The sequence below is a fragment of the Heterocephalus glaber genome, unplaced genomic scaffold, assembly GCF_053883595.1.
Source record: "Heterocephalus glaber isolate CG9 unplaced genomic scaffold, H.glaber_assembly_v1.0 deba00001564, whole genome shotgun sequence".
Lineage (NCBI taxonomy): Eukaryota > Metazoa > Chordata > Mammalia > Rodentia > Bathyergidae > Heterocephalus > Heterocephalus glaber.
The window spans coordinates 15700825-15714095 of record NW_028258351.1 but is presented as its reverse complement, the minus strand read 5'-3'; the positions used below and the strand labels follow the sequence as shown (position 1 = coordinate 15714095).

The 13271-nt window shown below is 56.1% G+C and overlaps 1 protein-coding gene across 3 annotated transcripts in view; it reads left to right on the top strand.

The window, feature by feature from the left end:
- Atp2a3 (ATPase sarcoplasmic/endoplasmic reticulum Ca2+ transporting 3) overlaps positions 1–13271 on the top strand; it is a 30431-nt gene continuing 17160 nt past the window's right edge. For 2 of the 3 annotated variants that reach the window (XM_004857234.3, XM_087191997.1), the window contains exons 1-7: positions 1–290; positions 9396–9413; positions 9586–9668; positions 11102–11206; positions 11379–11517; positions 11802–11882; positions 11970–12055. In XM_004857234.3, the coding sequence (XP_004857291.2) occupies positions 173–290; positions 9396–9413; positions 9586–9668; positions 11102–11206; positions 11379–11517; positions 11802–11882; positions 11970–12055 (630 nt within the window). In that variant the 5' untranslated portion in view covers positions 1–172. Of the gene's footprint in view, positions 291–9395; positions 9414–9585; positions 9669–10049; positions 10245–11101; positions 11207–11378; positions 11518–11801; positions 11883–11969; positions 12056–13271 lie in introns of all 3 variants that reach the window. The other variant, XM_087191996.1, reaches the window with a different exon arrangement.

The window sequence follows — 13271 nt, the reverse complement described above, 5'->3', positions numbered from 1 at the left end:
CCAGGGCGCAGCATCCTGGCGCGGGCCTCGGGCGCCGCCGCCACTGCCGTCGGGGGAGGTCCCAGCGCGGACATGGCCTCGCGCGGCGCCCGCCCGGGACCAAGCCTCCGGCGCCCCGCGCTGTAGCCCCGCGCAGAGGCGGCCTGACGGCGCGAACAGTCAGGCGAGCAGCATGGAGGAGGCGTACCTGCTCCCGGTCGCCGACGTGTTGCGCCGCTTCTCGGTGACAGCCGAGGGCGGCCTCAGTCCGGAGCAGGTGACCAGCGCGCGGGAGCGCTACGGCCGCAACGGTGAGCGCGGGCCCGGCCGAGCAGCGGGGCCGCAGGGTCGGTCCCCTGCCCCGGCCTGCCAGCGGTCCTCTCCTCCCAGCCCTCGCCCCCTTGGGCGGGCAGGAAGCGAGGGCTCCGGAAGCCTCCGCAGATGCTCTCGGGGCACCCGGCAGAGCTGCACCGCCACCTTTCCGGGGTTGGGGCGGGCTCTGCCTTGGGAGAGACCGGACGTCTCACCCACCCACCCCCGCCCTCGGTCCCGGGGCCCGTTGCTTGGACCTCTCCGGCTTCCCCCTCCACGCGGGTCCCCATCCACTCCTGCGAGCCTCAGCCCACGCCTTGTGCGTCTGCACTTGACCCCCGTGCCGCGCTGCAACCCGCACGCATCGTGCAGGTGCAGATGCTGGGGGCTGCTGGACAGTGACCGGCCGGGGACTCGGGGACTCGGAGGCTCAGCCTCACAGCTGGACCCGGGGAGACACAGTCCTCCCTCCAGGGCGCAATAAAACGCCCGTGAAGGTGCAGCAAGTCAGCTGGCGGCCTGGGTGCCCCCACCCCGCCCCCACCTCAGGTCTTCCTCTTTCTTCAACCCAAGCGGATGTCGCTGGCAGTTGGTGGGGGCTTTGAACTGCTGAGGCCTGACACCCACCTTCCTGAGGTAGCAGATGGGTGGCCTCAGGAGTTGTTCCCTGACCGGATGACCTGAAATGGCCCCTGCCCATCTGTGGGCACGGAGGGAAACTTTCAGCTCTTGTAGTTTGCGTGGGAGGGGTATCATTTCTTCCTCATCTCCTTCAAAGAAGTGTGGGATTCCTCTTTCTACCAAAGCGCCCGTTAGATGTGGCCCCAGCACACTTGGAAGGTCCTGAGAGTGAAAGGTGTAGAGGACCTTTGCCCATGTCCTTTCCAGGCAGGATCTGCTACCCCTCCCCTTCCTCACCCCCTAGCACCTGTCAAAGTGTGAGAGGTTCAGAGAGAAATGTCCTCTCTGTCCCCAGAGTTCAGTCTGGGCCAGTGTCCTTTTGGGACTAGGAGGCCTTCCCCTCTGGGGGTTCCCAGCCAGGCAGAGGGGAAGGGGCTGTGGCCTGGGTGTCCCTCTGCTCAGGACTGGCTTGGAAATTATGAGTTTCTGTCAGAAAGGGCACTTTAGGTTTTGTATTGGTTTATGAAAACCACCTCTTATATAAATATTATCTTTCTGGAGCAGAAATCCTTCAAAAAAATTAGTTACTATATTTAGTTGAGTTGTGGGAGGAACTGGGGAGATAAATATTATTTAATATCGCCCATTAATGACTTGGCAGGGAGGGTGTCCTTTACTGGAGGAGACCAGGGCCTGGCCCCGGGGGGTGGGGTTGGGTGGGGGTCAGGTGGCAGGCCTGGGGTCCCACAGCCTCTTTGGTGCTGCAGGGGCCTCCAGCGGGAAGCTGGAAACCCAGTCCGTGGTGCTGCCCCTAGAATCACAGATTCTACCCCTGCGTGAGCCTGGCCAAAGCCCCTGTCCTTTCTGGCTCTCCGGTCTTCATCTGTCCAGCAGAGGAGGAGCTGACAAGGAGAGGGGAAGCCCCCGGTCTTCTCTCCTCATGAAGTTTTATCTGGGTGAGGGGGTTTTGGGATGACTTGCCCTGAACATCAGTGGGGGGTGATGGGAAAGATGTTGGCTTGGTGTGGTGTGTAGGTCCACCAGCAGGAAGATGTGTGTGGATATGGTAGGAGAAGCAGGAGGGGGGCATTGCTGGGACCCCCTGGTTCCTCTCTGCTTTGATAATATTAACAATGGGAACTTGTGTTCATTGAGCACCTAATATCTGTCAGGCACTGTTCTTAGTGTTTTTCAACTATTATCTCATGTTTTTTCCCAAACAACTCTATAAGGTGTGGACTATTGTTATCCCCACTTTATAGGGGAAAAACTGAGGCACCAAAAGTTAAATAGCTTAGCAAGGTCACCCAGTAAGTGGTGGAGTCTGTACCAGCTGCCTACCTCTCCCTGGCCCTTAGTTTCCCCATCATGTCCACCTGTGTTGAGGCCTTTGCTAGATGTTAGGGCCAGTTGGACAGCAGCTATTCCAGCTTTGTCCTCAGTCCCCACAGGGCCCCAGAGGACTCTTTCCTCACATCACTGTTCGGCTTCTTTCTCAGGAAGTGTCCTGTCCTGGGGCTCTGGAAGTTGTCAGGTGAGCAGAGAGAAGCCAACTGCTCTTTCCGGTCACCTCCCTCCCTTCTGCCTTGCACTCCTGGCCAGTGGAGGAGGCCCCAGTGTCGTATCCTCTGGTCTCTACCAGCCCAGCCTCTGGGGTGGGGCTCACTGGGTTCTGTACCCTGGCCCTGGCCCTTCGTAGCTGTCCAATCCCGGACAAACCTTGGTTTCCTCCTTGTAAGTGAGGCTACAATAGAACCCATCACTTAGGGTTGTTTGTGCATGTTTAGCGTGATCACTTACATCAAGTCTAGGTCCTGGTAGCAGAGGAGGCGGGGCTGGCCAGGCTCAGGGCCAGAAGCTGGGTGGTAGAGTGGGCAGGGTCTGTGGGTGGAGGGAACACCCCAGGGACTAGTGTTCCCCCACCCTGCTCTCTGCACCTGCAAGGTCGTTAGTGCTAAAACCACAAGGAAGTCATTTGCTTAAGTCCTAAATTTGCAAATTCTGCCTGAGGTGAGGAGGAATGGACGGGGTGGGCCAGGATCTCACCTAGATCCTGCCTGTCTTCCTCCTCCCTCCCAGAGACAGAAGCCTCTAAAGTGAGGGTGGGAGCCTCAGCAGGGCAGCCAGTGGGGATGCCAGCCAGGAGTCCCCTGTGTGCACACATCACCATCGGGCCACACCTGGCATGCCAGGCAAGTGCTCTGTAACTGAGCTACAGCCCAAGCCTTAGGCTCCTTTCTTGCATGAAAGGCAGTGTTTTGCCCCCCTGTCAACCAGACCTCCGTTCCTGGAGCCAGGTCCGTGAGGAACAGCCTTGGGCAGAAATTCCTAATGGCTACAGGGTTTCACTGTGGGCCCGGTCCAATGTTTCTTCCCACTTCAGATGGCCGTGTGGGTTGTTCACAACCTCTGCTGTTAGCACACAGCATTCCAGGGTTATCCTTGTCCCCACATCTTGTCACACACCTGGGAGTAGCACCAAAGGATACATCTCTAGCAGTGCCGCTGCTGAGTCCAAGGGGAGTGTGTCTGCAGTCTGAACAGTGCTTGCTAAATTCTGGTGGCATGAACCAACTGGACTGTTTCGTGCTGCCTGGCCAACAGTGGGAAGGTTGCATTCTGATCGGTGTCACTCTAATAGAAAAGTATCCTCTGGTAGATTTACTTTGCATCTTTCTGTTTTCAGGTCAGGTTAGGCATCTTTTCATATGTTTAGGAGCCAGCTGATTTCCAATGTGTCCGTGAACGAGCCACTCATTTCCTTTGCTGGACAAGGTACAATTGGCTTCAGGGCACTCCAGGGTGGGACAGGTAGCCTGGATTTGTACTTCCATGGCTTGGCTATGGCCTTCTTTCCTGCCTTCAGCACAGCCCCCGTTAGCACTGAGCATGGGAAACCCGTGTGTGTGACACCCAGAAACCAGGCCAAGAGGAGGGAGGTGAATGGAAGGAAAGGCAACTGGAGTGGCATCACTCGCTGGGTGGCCTCAGGCTAACTTGCCCCTCCTTGGCCTCAGTGTCCTCAGTGAATCAGAAATGGGCCCTGAGATCCCCTATCGGCCTCGAGGGATCTGAAATGGACTGGTATGGACTCAGCTTGACGCCCTCACCCCCAGGCAGGGCCGGGTCTCCCCTGTGGTGTAGGAAGAAGACACACAGTTGCTGAGCAAACCCCTCATCTGATGTACCAGCAAAGCCGGGTAGGCTGGTGGGTCACTCTGCAGAGGGGGAGCCACGTCCCAAGGCCCCTCAGTGGTCCTCAGTGGAGCAGGGCCAGCTTGTCCACCTAGACAAGGGCAGGGCCAGGTAGGCTGGGCAGGCTCTGCCCAGCCAGGGCCTCTCCCTGGCTCCGCAAATGATGATTTAATTGCTCTGTAAATTTACCTTGGAGGAAGACCTTGGTGAGTGCTGCCTCTCTGGCTGGGACTGACATTTAGAAGCCGAAATTCCAGTTTCCAGTGTTGTGAGAAGGAAGGAGTCCAGGGGGATTAGGAGCAGGTGGTATAGGAGCCTGGGGGCACCCTGGTGTGGTCCAGCCTGCACCTCTTTGGCTACAGGCTGAGGGCCCAGGGCTGCGTAAACAATGGCTGGGAGGGCACACTGTGGGTCCAGGGATGACCTAGCCCCTCCCTGCCTGGAGACGCTCCTGTCCAGGATCTGGGAGGCCCCAGTACTGGTGGCTGACTGCTCAGAGGAGAGCAAGGTGACCAGGAACTCTTCCTGAAAGGGTGGGGCATAGATGAGGAGATAGGGAAAGGTTCTCTGCACAGAAGGAATGACACAAGCAAAATATTGTCAGGGAAAAAGCTTTAGCTGCACAGGGAGGTGATGGCAGTCCTGAGGGATCTTTCGTGGCAGGCAGGGGGACCTGTGTCTAAGATGTGGATGTGATTCTGAGGGGCTTGTTGGGGCAGATCTAGGAAGGCCTTGATGGCCGCCATGCTAAGGTGGTTGTTATTCTGTAGGCTGAGGACAGCCACTGAAGTCATTCATGTGCCCGAAATTTTACTAAGCGCCTACTGTGTGCTAGGCACCATGCCAGCTGCTGGAGACATCCACTGAGCATAGCTGCACTGCCATGGAGCTTATGGTCGCATACCTGTTACTATGCTAACGTATGACGTTACTTCTAAGAGCTTGTGCGTGGCACTCAGCAGTCACAGCTCCCTCGTGGGAGGTAATTATTACCCTCTTAGTGCAGATGGGGAAACACACCCAGGGGCTGGCGTAGCTGGCTTGTGGTCATGATACAAGAGACTGAGAGAACAAGATTTGACTGAAGCCCTCAAGACCAGATTCCTTGCCCCAACGTTTCTCTGACCACCACCAATTGGCCCCTCAGGGTCTGCGGGTTAACTCCCAGGCTCCTCCTGGCCAGTCCCACACTGGCCCACTCACCTAGCAGGGTTGGACCAGGAGAGAGCACCATGTGAGAGGCCCAGGCAAAAATAGCAGGGGTAGCTGGGCCACCCAGTTGGGGACCTGGGAGGAACAGTGCCCCGATACTGCCTTTGTTCCCTGCGGCCCAGCTGAGAGGGACAGCACTGAGGTGGGCACAACTCGGCATCCCCCCCATGTAGCAAGTGGGGCCTCTGGCACTGCTGCAGTTCCAGAGCCACCATTTCAAGGGGACTGCTCAGCCCTAGACATGCAACTGGGGACAGCAAAGGGGGAACTGCCATCTACCGTGGACGCTTGAGGTGGAGAACACGACAGGTGCTTTCCCAGCCCGGGGAGGGGGCGGGGGTCCTGTGGCTCTGGGATGTATTCATGTGCAAGGCAAATTGGGTCCCTTGGGGTCTTGGTAGAATCAACATTTGAAGCAGTCTGGGCCTGACCAGGCAGGGCCTTGTACCCCACTCCTTAGCACCTGTGAGGGCAGTAGATCCATTTGGACAGGGTGATTTTGGCTGCTGGCTCTGGGGCCACTACAGAGGAGTGGACCATTTGATGGGATGAAGGCATCAGCCCTACAGTTGGGGCATGGGACACAAAGTTTTTTCAGGGGAACTTGGTTGGGAAGTAAAGGGACCAGGGATAGAAAGCAGAGAGTTAGCACAGGGAGCCCGGAGCAGGGATCAGAGAGCCAGACTGCCTGGGCTCAGAGCCCTTCTTCACATCCTGGCTGTCTGACTGAATAGTCGCTCGGCCTCTTTGTGCTTTAGTTGTCTACTCTAAAGTGGGAATAAAACAGCATCCTTCGTCTAAGGTTGCTTGAGAATCTTGAGAGTAATGGGCCCAAGGAGTTAGCAGGGTTCTGGCACACAGTCAGAGCTGGTTGCCACAGTGTCATACCTGCTGCTTCCAGTTTATGCTTTGGTCATAAAGTACCTAAGGCCCCTGGTACACACGTGGTTCCTAGGTGCTCAGTGAATGTGGCTCCTGATAATGATGGTCACAGCAGCACATCAAGGTGGGTGCAGTTTCCCACCTTTCCCAGGAGCCTTGGGATACCACAGGGAGTCAGCGGCTCCAGCAGGACTAGGACCACGCCTGTTCTGTGTGCAGGGACGGGCAGGGCCTCTGCCATGACTACGTGGCTGGCTGAGCCTCTGCAGGTAGGCTGGAAGGAGAGCCTAGTAGTAAAAGCCAGGTCTGGGAGGAAATAGGTCATTGTAGTAACAACCCCAAAGGCTCGATGGTTAGCTAGGTGTCAGGGTCTGCGGGTTAACTGCCAGGCTCCTCCTGGCCAGTCCCACACTGGCCCACTCACCTAGCAGGGGTGGACCAGGAGAGAGCACCATGTGAGAGGCCCAGGGAAAAATAGCAGGGGTAGGTGGCACATGCTGGTCTTCCAGAACTGCTTTGGAAAGTAGCAAGAACGATGGGGTAAGTGTGTTTGAAGTGAGGGGCAATTGTTTGAGGAGGATTAATAGCAATGTGTCTTTTACAGTAATCAATTTTTAAAAATTTAAATATTTACCATATTTTAAAATCATACCCCTTAGTGAGAGTGTGTCTCAAAAATAAAAAAATCCAAACAGCAAAACCCCTCAGTGGCTTAAGAGAAGAGATTCATTTGTCTCTTGCTGGGTAGCAATGGCAGGTTGGTTATCTGGGGCTCTGTGCCTTCCTTCCCCTGTGACTCAAGATGGCAGGACAGACCCCACCTCACAGGTCACTGTTGCTGCAGCAGAGGGTCAGGGAGCCCAGACCTGTGCTGACCGCTGTGGCCAGCAACAGCTTCTTGTGGCAATTTAAATGAGCAAAGTGCTCAATAGCTGAGCATGGCCAGTGGCAAAGGAAGTCGGCTGCACAGACAGAAAACCCTTCCGTCAGCACGGAATGTTCTGCTAGACAGTGACCTAGAGAGTCTCACACCAAACATTCAGTGCTCCAGCTGGGAACTAACACATATTCTCGTTTTGGAAACTCACAGGGGACCCAGAAGTACAGATTTTCTATGTGGCCACAGATGGGGAGAGCCAGAAACCTTTGGGGAACCACATGAAGATCTCCGAAGAGTGGGTTCTGGGTCCACAAGGGTCAGGGAGCAGGAGGGAAGAGCAGGTGAAGGAGAGGACTTGAGAGGCCACCTGAGGCAGGAGGAAGGCGTCTTGGGGGTGAGAGGTGAGAGTTCTGTGCCTGTGATGTGCGTCCTAAGCCCTTGCCCTGGCCAGAATAAACGCGCTAAGGAACATAGCAGCCCAGGGGCTTCACGCCCCAGAGAGGGGGATTGGAAACAGCGGAAGAGATTCTGGTGGGACTGATGGATAAACTCTACCCTTGGTCAGGAGCCCTAAGTGAGGGTTTGGGGAGTCTTCTGGGGAGAACATGGCAGAAGCTAACCAGTGTGTGCCACGAGGTTGGCACTTTCTGTCGAGGCAGGGGGATGGCCAAGGTGACCTCTAAAGGACCCTGCTCCATTGGAGAACTGGCCTAGAAAGCAGGCTGCCCGCCCCCTCTGCCTTTCCTGTTCACTTCAGTTAAATAGATCAGAAGGGAAAAGTCTGTTTGATTTTAATCTCAGTGCAGGACACTGGAGATTACATTTTCCACGGAAAATGTCAGCCGTTGCCTAAAATAGTACTTTAGAGAAAATGCTAGAAAATTATTTTTAGGTTACATGTTTTCCTCCTGGATACCCGTGGTCCAGTGGGCTGCTTGATGTCCATGGTTCAGGTGCCAGGTGCAGACCCCAGCCCTTCCAAACACGTGGTCTGGGAACAAATGGTGCGCATCAAGAACAGGTGTAGAGGTGAGGGCCTGTTCCACGTGTCAGGAAGCAGACAGAGGAAGTGGCTCCCATTGGGGGGGGGGGTCAGAATGTGGAGCTAACGAGCTCCTGAGTGCTGCAGATGCTGCCAGCCTTTGAGTAGCAAAGAGCAAAAGGAGGTAGAAGGAAGTTAAAACTGCAGGTGGCCAGGTAGGGGCCCCAGCCTGGGAGGGGGAACCTATCAGAGCCTATCCTCTGGGCCTACCTTTTGGCCCCTGTGCAGCCCCACTCAGACACACTTGCTGTGTGACCTCGCTCCAGCTGCTTGTCCCCTCTCATCCTCAGTTCTCACCTGTATGAAATCAGTTTTGAATCTTGCCCTGCCTCCCCATTAGGCTACTGGGAAGATTTACGGATTTCAGGTAACTGAGGCAGCTAGCTCTGTCTGGTACAAAAGGTGCTTTGGAAAATGTTAAGAGATTTTTTTAAAAAATGAGCTGGATGTGATGGTGCACATCTATAATCACAGTTCCTGGGAGGCTGAGGCAGGAGGATTGCTGTGAGTTCAAGGCCAGCCTGAATTACATAGTGAGAGACCTTGACTCAAAAACCCAACCCCCCCCCCCCAAATTGGCAGGTAAGGTGAGGCAGGTGCTGCTAGTGTTTAGAAACAGTATTCTACAAAATGTGTGGGACTGAGCATGCAGAGAGGGGATGAGGGCCTTCCCTCAGTGTGCGTGGAGTAGAGGGCCTCTGAAAGGCCTGGGCTGTGGAAGGGTCCTCACTGTCTAGAATGCTGGCTGTTGGGGGCTCTGGGAGAGTGGGACTTATGGCTCAGCTGGCCTTGTCTAGGTGGTCCCAGAGGGGCAGGTAGGTGGTCAGAGGCCCAACGGGCAAAGGGGACCTTTGCAAGATTTATTATGGTAAGAAGGCACCTCCCTTGCTGTGGGTGCCTCTTCCATCTGAGGAAGAGCAGAGTGTGGGGGCCATGAGAGCTGCCAACTCTGCATGACCTTCAGGGGTCCCTTCTCTCTCCAGGCCTCAGTTTCCCATCCCTGAAATGGCTGTAAAGGGAACTGAAAGGTCTCCCTCCGGCTCTGGTTTCATCCTAAGGTGAACCGAGCCATCCTAGACCTCACTTAACTAGAATGGAGTGGGGTGAAGTCATCTTTTCTGTGGCCCCAGCCCTGGATATGGATACGTCTAGAGCATCATGGTGGGCTGGGCGGGCACTTTGGGAAGAGGCTGCCAGACTCCTGCAAGGCCCCGCTGACATAACCCATGCTCTCTTGTCTCCCCATGCTCCTGTGGCGTCCGGATCTTATAGAGCTCCCGACTGAGGAAGGTGAGGCCAGCGGGGGCAGGCTGCTGGGCTGGGAACGACAGCTGTGGGCCATTCACGGTCAGATTGTGGCCCCCCTCCCCTTGCTGAGGCCCTAGGAGTGCCCTGAACTGCAAGGAGAGGAATCAGGAGGTCCCTGGAGCCCCCAACTCTGAATGCACTCCCCTGTGCCTAGGGAAGTCCCTGTGGGAGCTGGTGCTGGAGCAGTTTGATGACCTCCTGGTGCGCATCCTGCTGCTGGCCGCCCTGGTCTCCTTTGTAAGTAGGGCCTGCCTGCTGGGCAGCCTGGGAGGGAGAGCTGGGGTCTGGGCAGTCTGTAGAGACCAGGCTGGGGGCTCCAGGGCTGCTTTGTCCTTATCTACTCCCTGTCCCCCATTCCCCTTGTCCTGCTCAGACTTCAGCTCCCTTGCCTGATCCCTCTCCCATCAATCCGTACCTTGGCTGTCAGAGCTTTCAGATTCCCAGGTGTGACTCTGCCCCCTGTCTTAGCCTGAGTTCTCGGGCTCTGCACTCTGACATTCGGTGAGAGTGGGGTGGGACGCTGTCCTATGCATTGTAGGAAGTTTTGCAGCATGTCCAGTCTCTGCCCAACAGATGCCCATAGGACCTCCCAGTCATAACAATCAAATATTTCTTCAGCCATTGCCAGGTATTGGAGGGGGCCAAAATTGCCCCCAGCTGAGGACACTGCCTTGCCCTCTTCCAGTACTTCTCAGACTTTGGGGCTTTGACCTCCTGCACCCACCCCTTGGCTGCTCTTCCCTCTGCTCTTCCCCAGTCCTACTGTCAAGATCCCTCCTGGGCCTGTGGGGCCATGGCCCACAGTGCAGAGAGGTGAGGGAGATGGGTTGTCTTTGATGGCTGAGCATCGGGGATCCAAGGGTAACAGAGCTGGAGAGGCCCCTGAGGGTGCGTGTGGCTCCCATTCCTGGCCCCACCTCCAGCAGTGCCTGGGGAGGAGACCTCATCTTCATGCCTGGTGTGTAGAGCAGCAGGCTGGGACCAGCTCTTCCCCTACAGTTGTGCCTCGCCCTCCTGGCCACTGTCCTTGAGGAAACCAGGTCTTTAAAAAAAAAAATCTGTCTATTCAGATGTCTAAAATGGTAGAGCTGGAAGGGTGTTTGTGCCCCTGTACAGCACAGATGGACACACTGATGCTCACGGAAGGGGAGTGACAAATACCCACCCGGGCCAAGAAGTGAACATGGGCCTTGACCTAGGCCTCCAGCTCCTGGGCCTGTGCTCTGGCTGGAATGACGCTGGTCTGGACAGTGGCCCTTGCCCATGGGTGTGCATCCGAACCCCCTGGGCTTATCAAACAAATACCTGGGCCCACTCCAGGGTTTCTGACTCTGGCGGTCTGGGATGGGCCCCAGGCTTTGTGTTTCTAATAAGTTCCCAGGTTCTACTGTGGCTGCTGGTCTGAGGACTACACTTTGAGAGTCACTGCTCTAGGCAGGCAGTGAGGTCTCTGGCTGGTCTCACGCCCTTGAGGGTTGGCCTGGGTGGGGTGGGGCCTGTGGTGGTGACATTTGTGGGTTGGGTACCCTCTGCCAAGGCCTTCTCGGAGGACTGACCCTCTCCGAGCCCAGGCTCCCCAGTGGTGTCCCCTCCAAGCAGGGTGGCAGGCTGAAGATCCAGCGTACAGAGGAAAAGGAGCATAGCCTGGCTGACCAGCTGTGACCCTGCAGGTCCTGGCCTGGTTCGAGGAGGGTGAGGAGATCACGACAGCCTTCGTGGAGCCCCTGGTCATCATGCTGATCCTCGTGGCCAATGCCATCGTGGGCGTGTGGCAGGTGAGAGGCCGTGGGATTGGGGCTGGGCCCTGGGGTCTTCCAGAACTAGTCATGACCTCTGCCTGCAGATTCTTCTGCTGGAAGCTCCATCCCACTTGCCAGGGAAGTTACTCTGAGTGGTGGCCTGCTGGGGACAGCAGGGACAGACCGCCTGCCTGCCTCTGTCCTGCAGGAACGCAATGCTGAGAGTGCCATTGAGGCCTTGAAGGAGTATGAGCCTGAGATGGGCAAGGTGATCCGCTCAGACCGGAAGGGCGTGCAGAGGATCCGTGCCCGGGACATCGTCCCTGGGGACATTGTAGAAGTGGCAGGTGCGCAAGGCGGCTCCGCCTTTCCTTACCTGATGCCAGGGAGTCCCATCCCCGCTGTGCCCCCATCATTCCAGCTCTCTGTGCAGAGAGGGTGGCTGTCCATCTCTCCAGTGCTGTTTGCCTGCAGTCCTGTTGGACAGATGTAGAGACTGGCCAGAAGGGCAGAGTCCCACCTGAGGGATCAGAGCTGAGGACCCTGCCTCCCAGCCTTGGTTCCTGGGAGCCCTGCTGGCTTTCCTGGGGGCAGTGCCCAGTGGCTCAGCCAAGGTATTCTTCCTGAGCAGTGGGAGACAAAGTGCCTGCCGACCTCCGCCTCATCGAGATCAAGTCCACCACGTTACGAGTGGACCAGTCCATCCTGACGGGTGAGGCCCAGAGGCTGGGGTCCGGTGGGGACAGGGCAAGGAGTGGGGCCTGGCTTCAATGGTACTTCTATCTGATTCCCTGGCCAGGTGAGTCTGTGTCTGTGACCAAGCACAGGGATGCGATCCCGGACCCCAGAGCTGTGAACCAGGACAAGAAGAACATGCTGTTTTCTGTAAGTTCTTGGGATGCTTGAAGCCTTTCCCTGGATGGTGATAATAAAAATAACAATGTTCATATAAAAAAAAAACTCCCACAGGAAAGAACCTAATCAGTTATCATCAATACATGCAAATTTGTAATAATAATAGCTTGTGTTTACTGAGGCCTAGTATGCCTGGCACCGTTTCAAGCCTTTCACACATAGGAGTTTATCGCAACAAACCTTTGAAATAAAGTTATCAGTATCTTGTAATCTGTATTTTCCAGCAAGGAAACAGGCTCAGAGAGGTTAAGTAAATTGCCCAAGGTCACATAGCCAACAAGTGGCAGAGCTGGGATGTGAACTCAGATGTCCAGGTTCCAGAGCTTTTCCTTTCTTGCTGGGATGCCCTGCCTTAACCTGGAGAGGGGCAGAGCTTGCTCTCAGTCACCCAACTGAAAATCCTCTAGAGGGCACAGGGTTGCAGAAGTGGAGGGGAGGGGGTGGCACTCAACGGTAGAGCACTTGCCTAGGGATGAGGGGCAGGGGTAAGAGAGTGCATGGAGGTGGGGAGGGGGACCATGGAAGTGGTTCGTTTCCAAGGTGGGAAAACTGTCAAGGTCAAGTCCCCCGGCTCTTCTCAGGGAGAGCAGTGGGATGCAGCTGAGGGAGGGACCTGCCCATGTGGGCTCAGAGGAGCTTAGCAGGTTTTACAGATGCCCAGCAGCAGCCAGAAGCCAACATGGAGCATTTGATGCCATAAGGAAGGGTCAGGCCAGTTGGACCATGGCCTGGGGCACCCGGATGTCAGGGAACTAGAAGGCCTCCCAGAGGTGAAGAGAAGTGGAGAATGAGATGTTCACGCAGAGCTCATCCAGGGCATGGACACCTAGGACAGGCTGCCTGGGCATGGGGAAGGAGCTGCAAAGAGGCTTGTCCTGTGTCACAGCTGTCACCAGGAAGCCAGGGGTGGTGTGGCTGTTGCCATCATTGCCTTAGCTGAGGGGCCTGCACACAGGGCCAGAGTTATATCGCTCAGGGTAGAGGAGGGGTGGGAGCTGCCACAGCACCTGCCTTCTTATCACCTCCTCTGTGCACCCATCTGAATGGATGCTAGGCCCTGGAGTATGGTGATGAGCTGACACTACCACCGGATGATGGCACTGACCCAGTAAGTACAGAGCTATGTGACTCTGGAAGTGCTGGGGACATGAAGGAAAAGAAAGCCACGTAGGAGGATAAGAGCCCG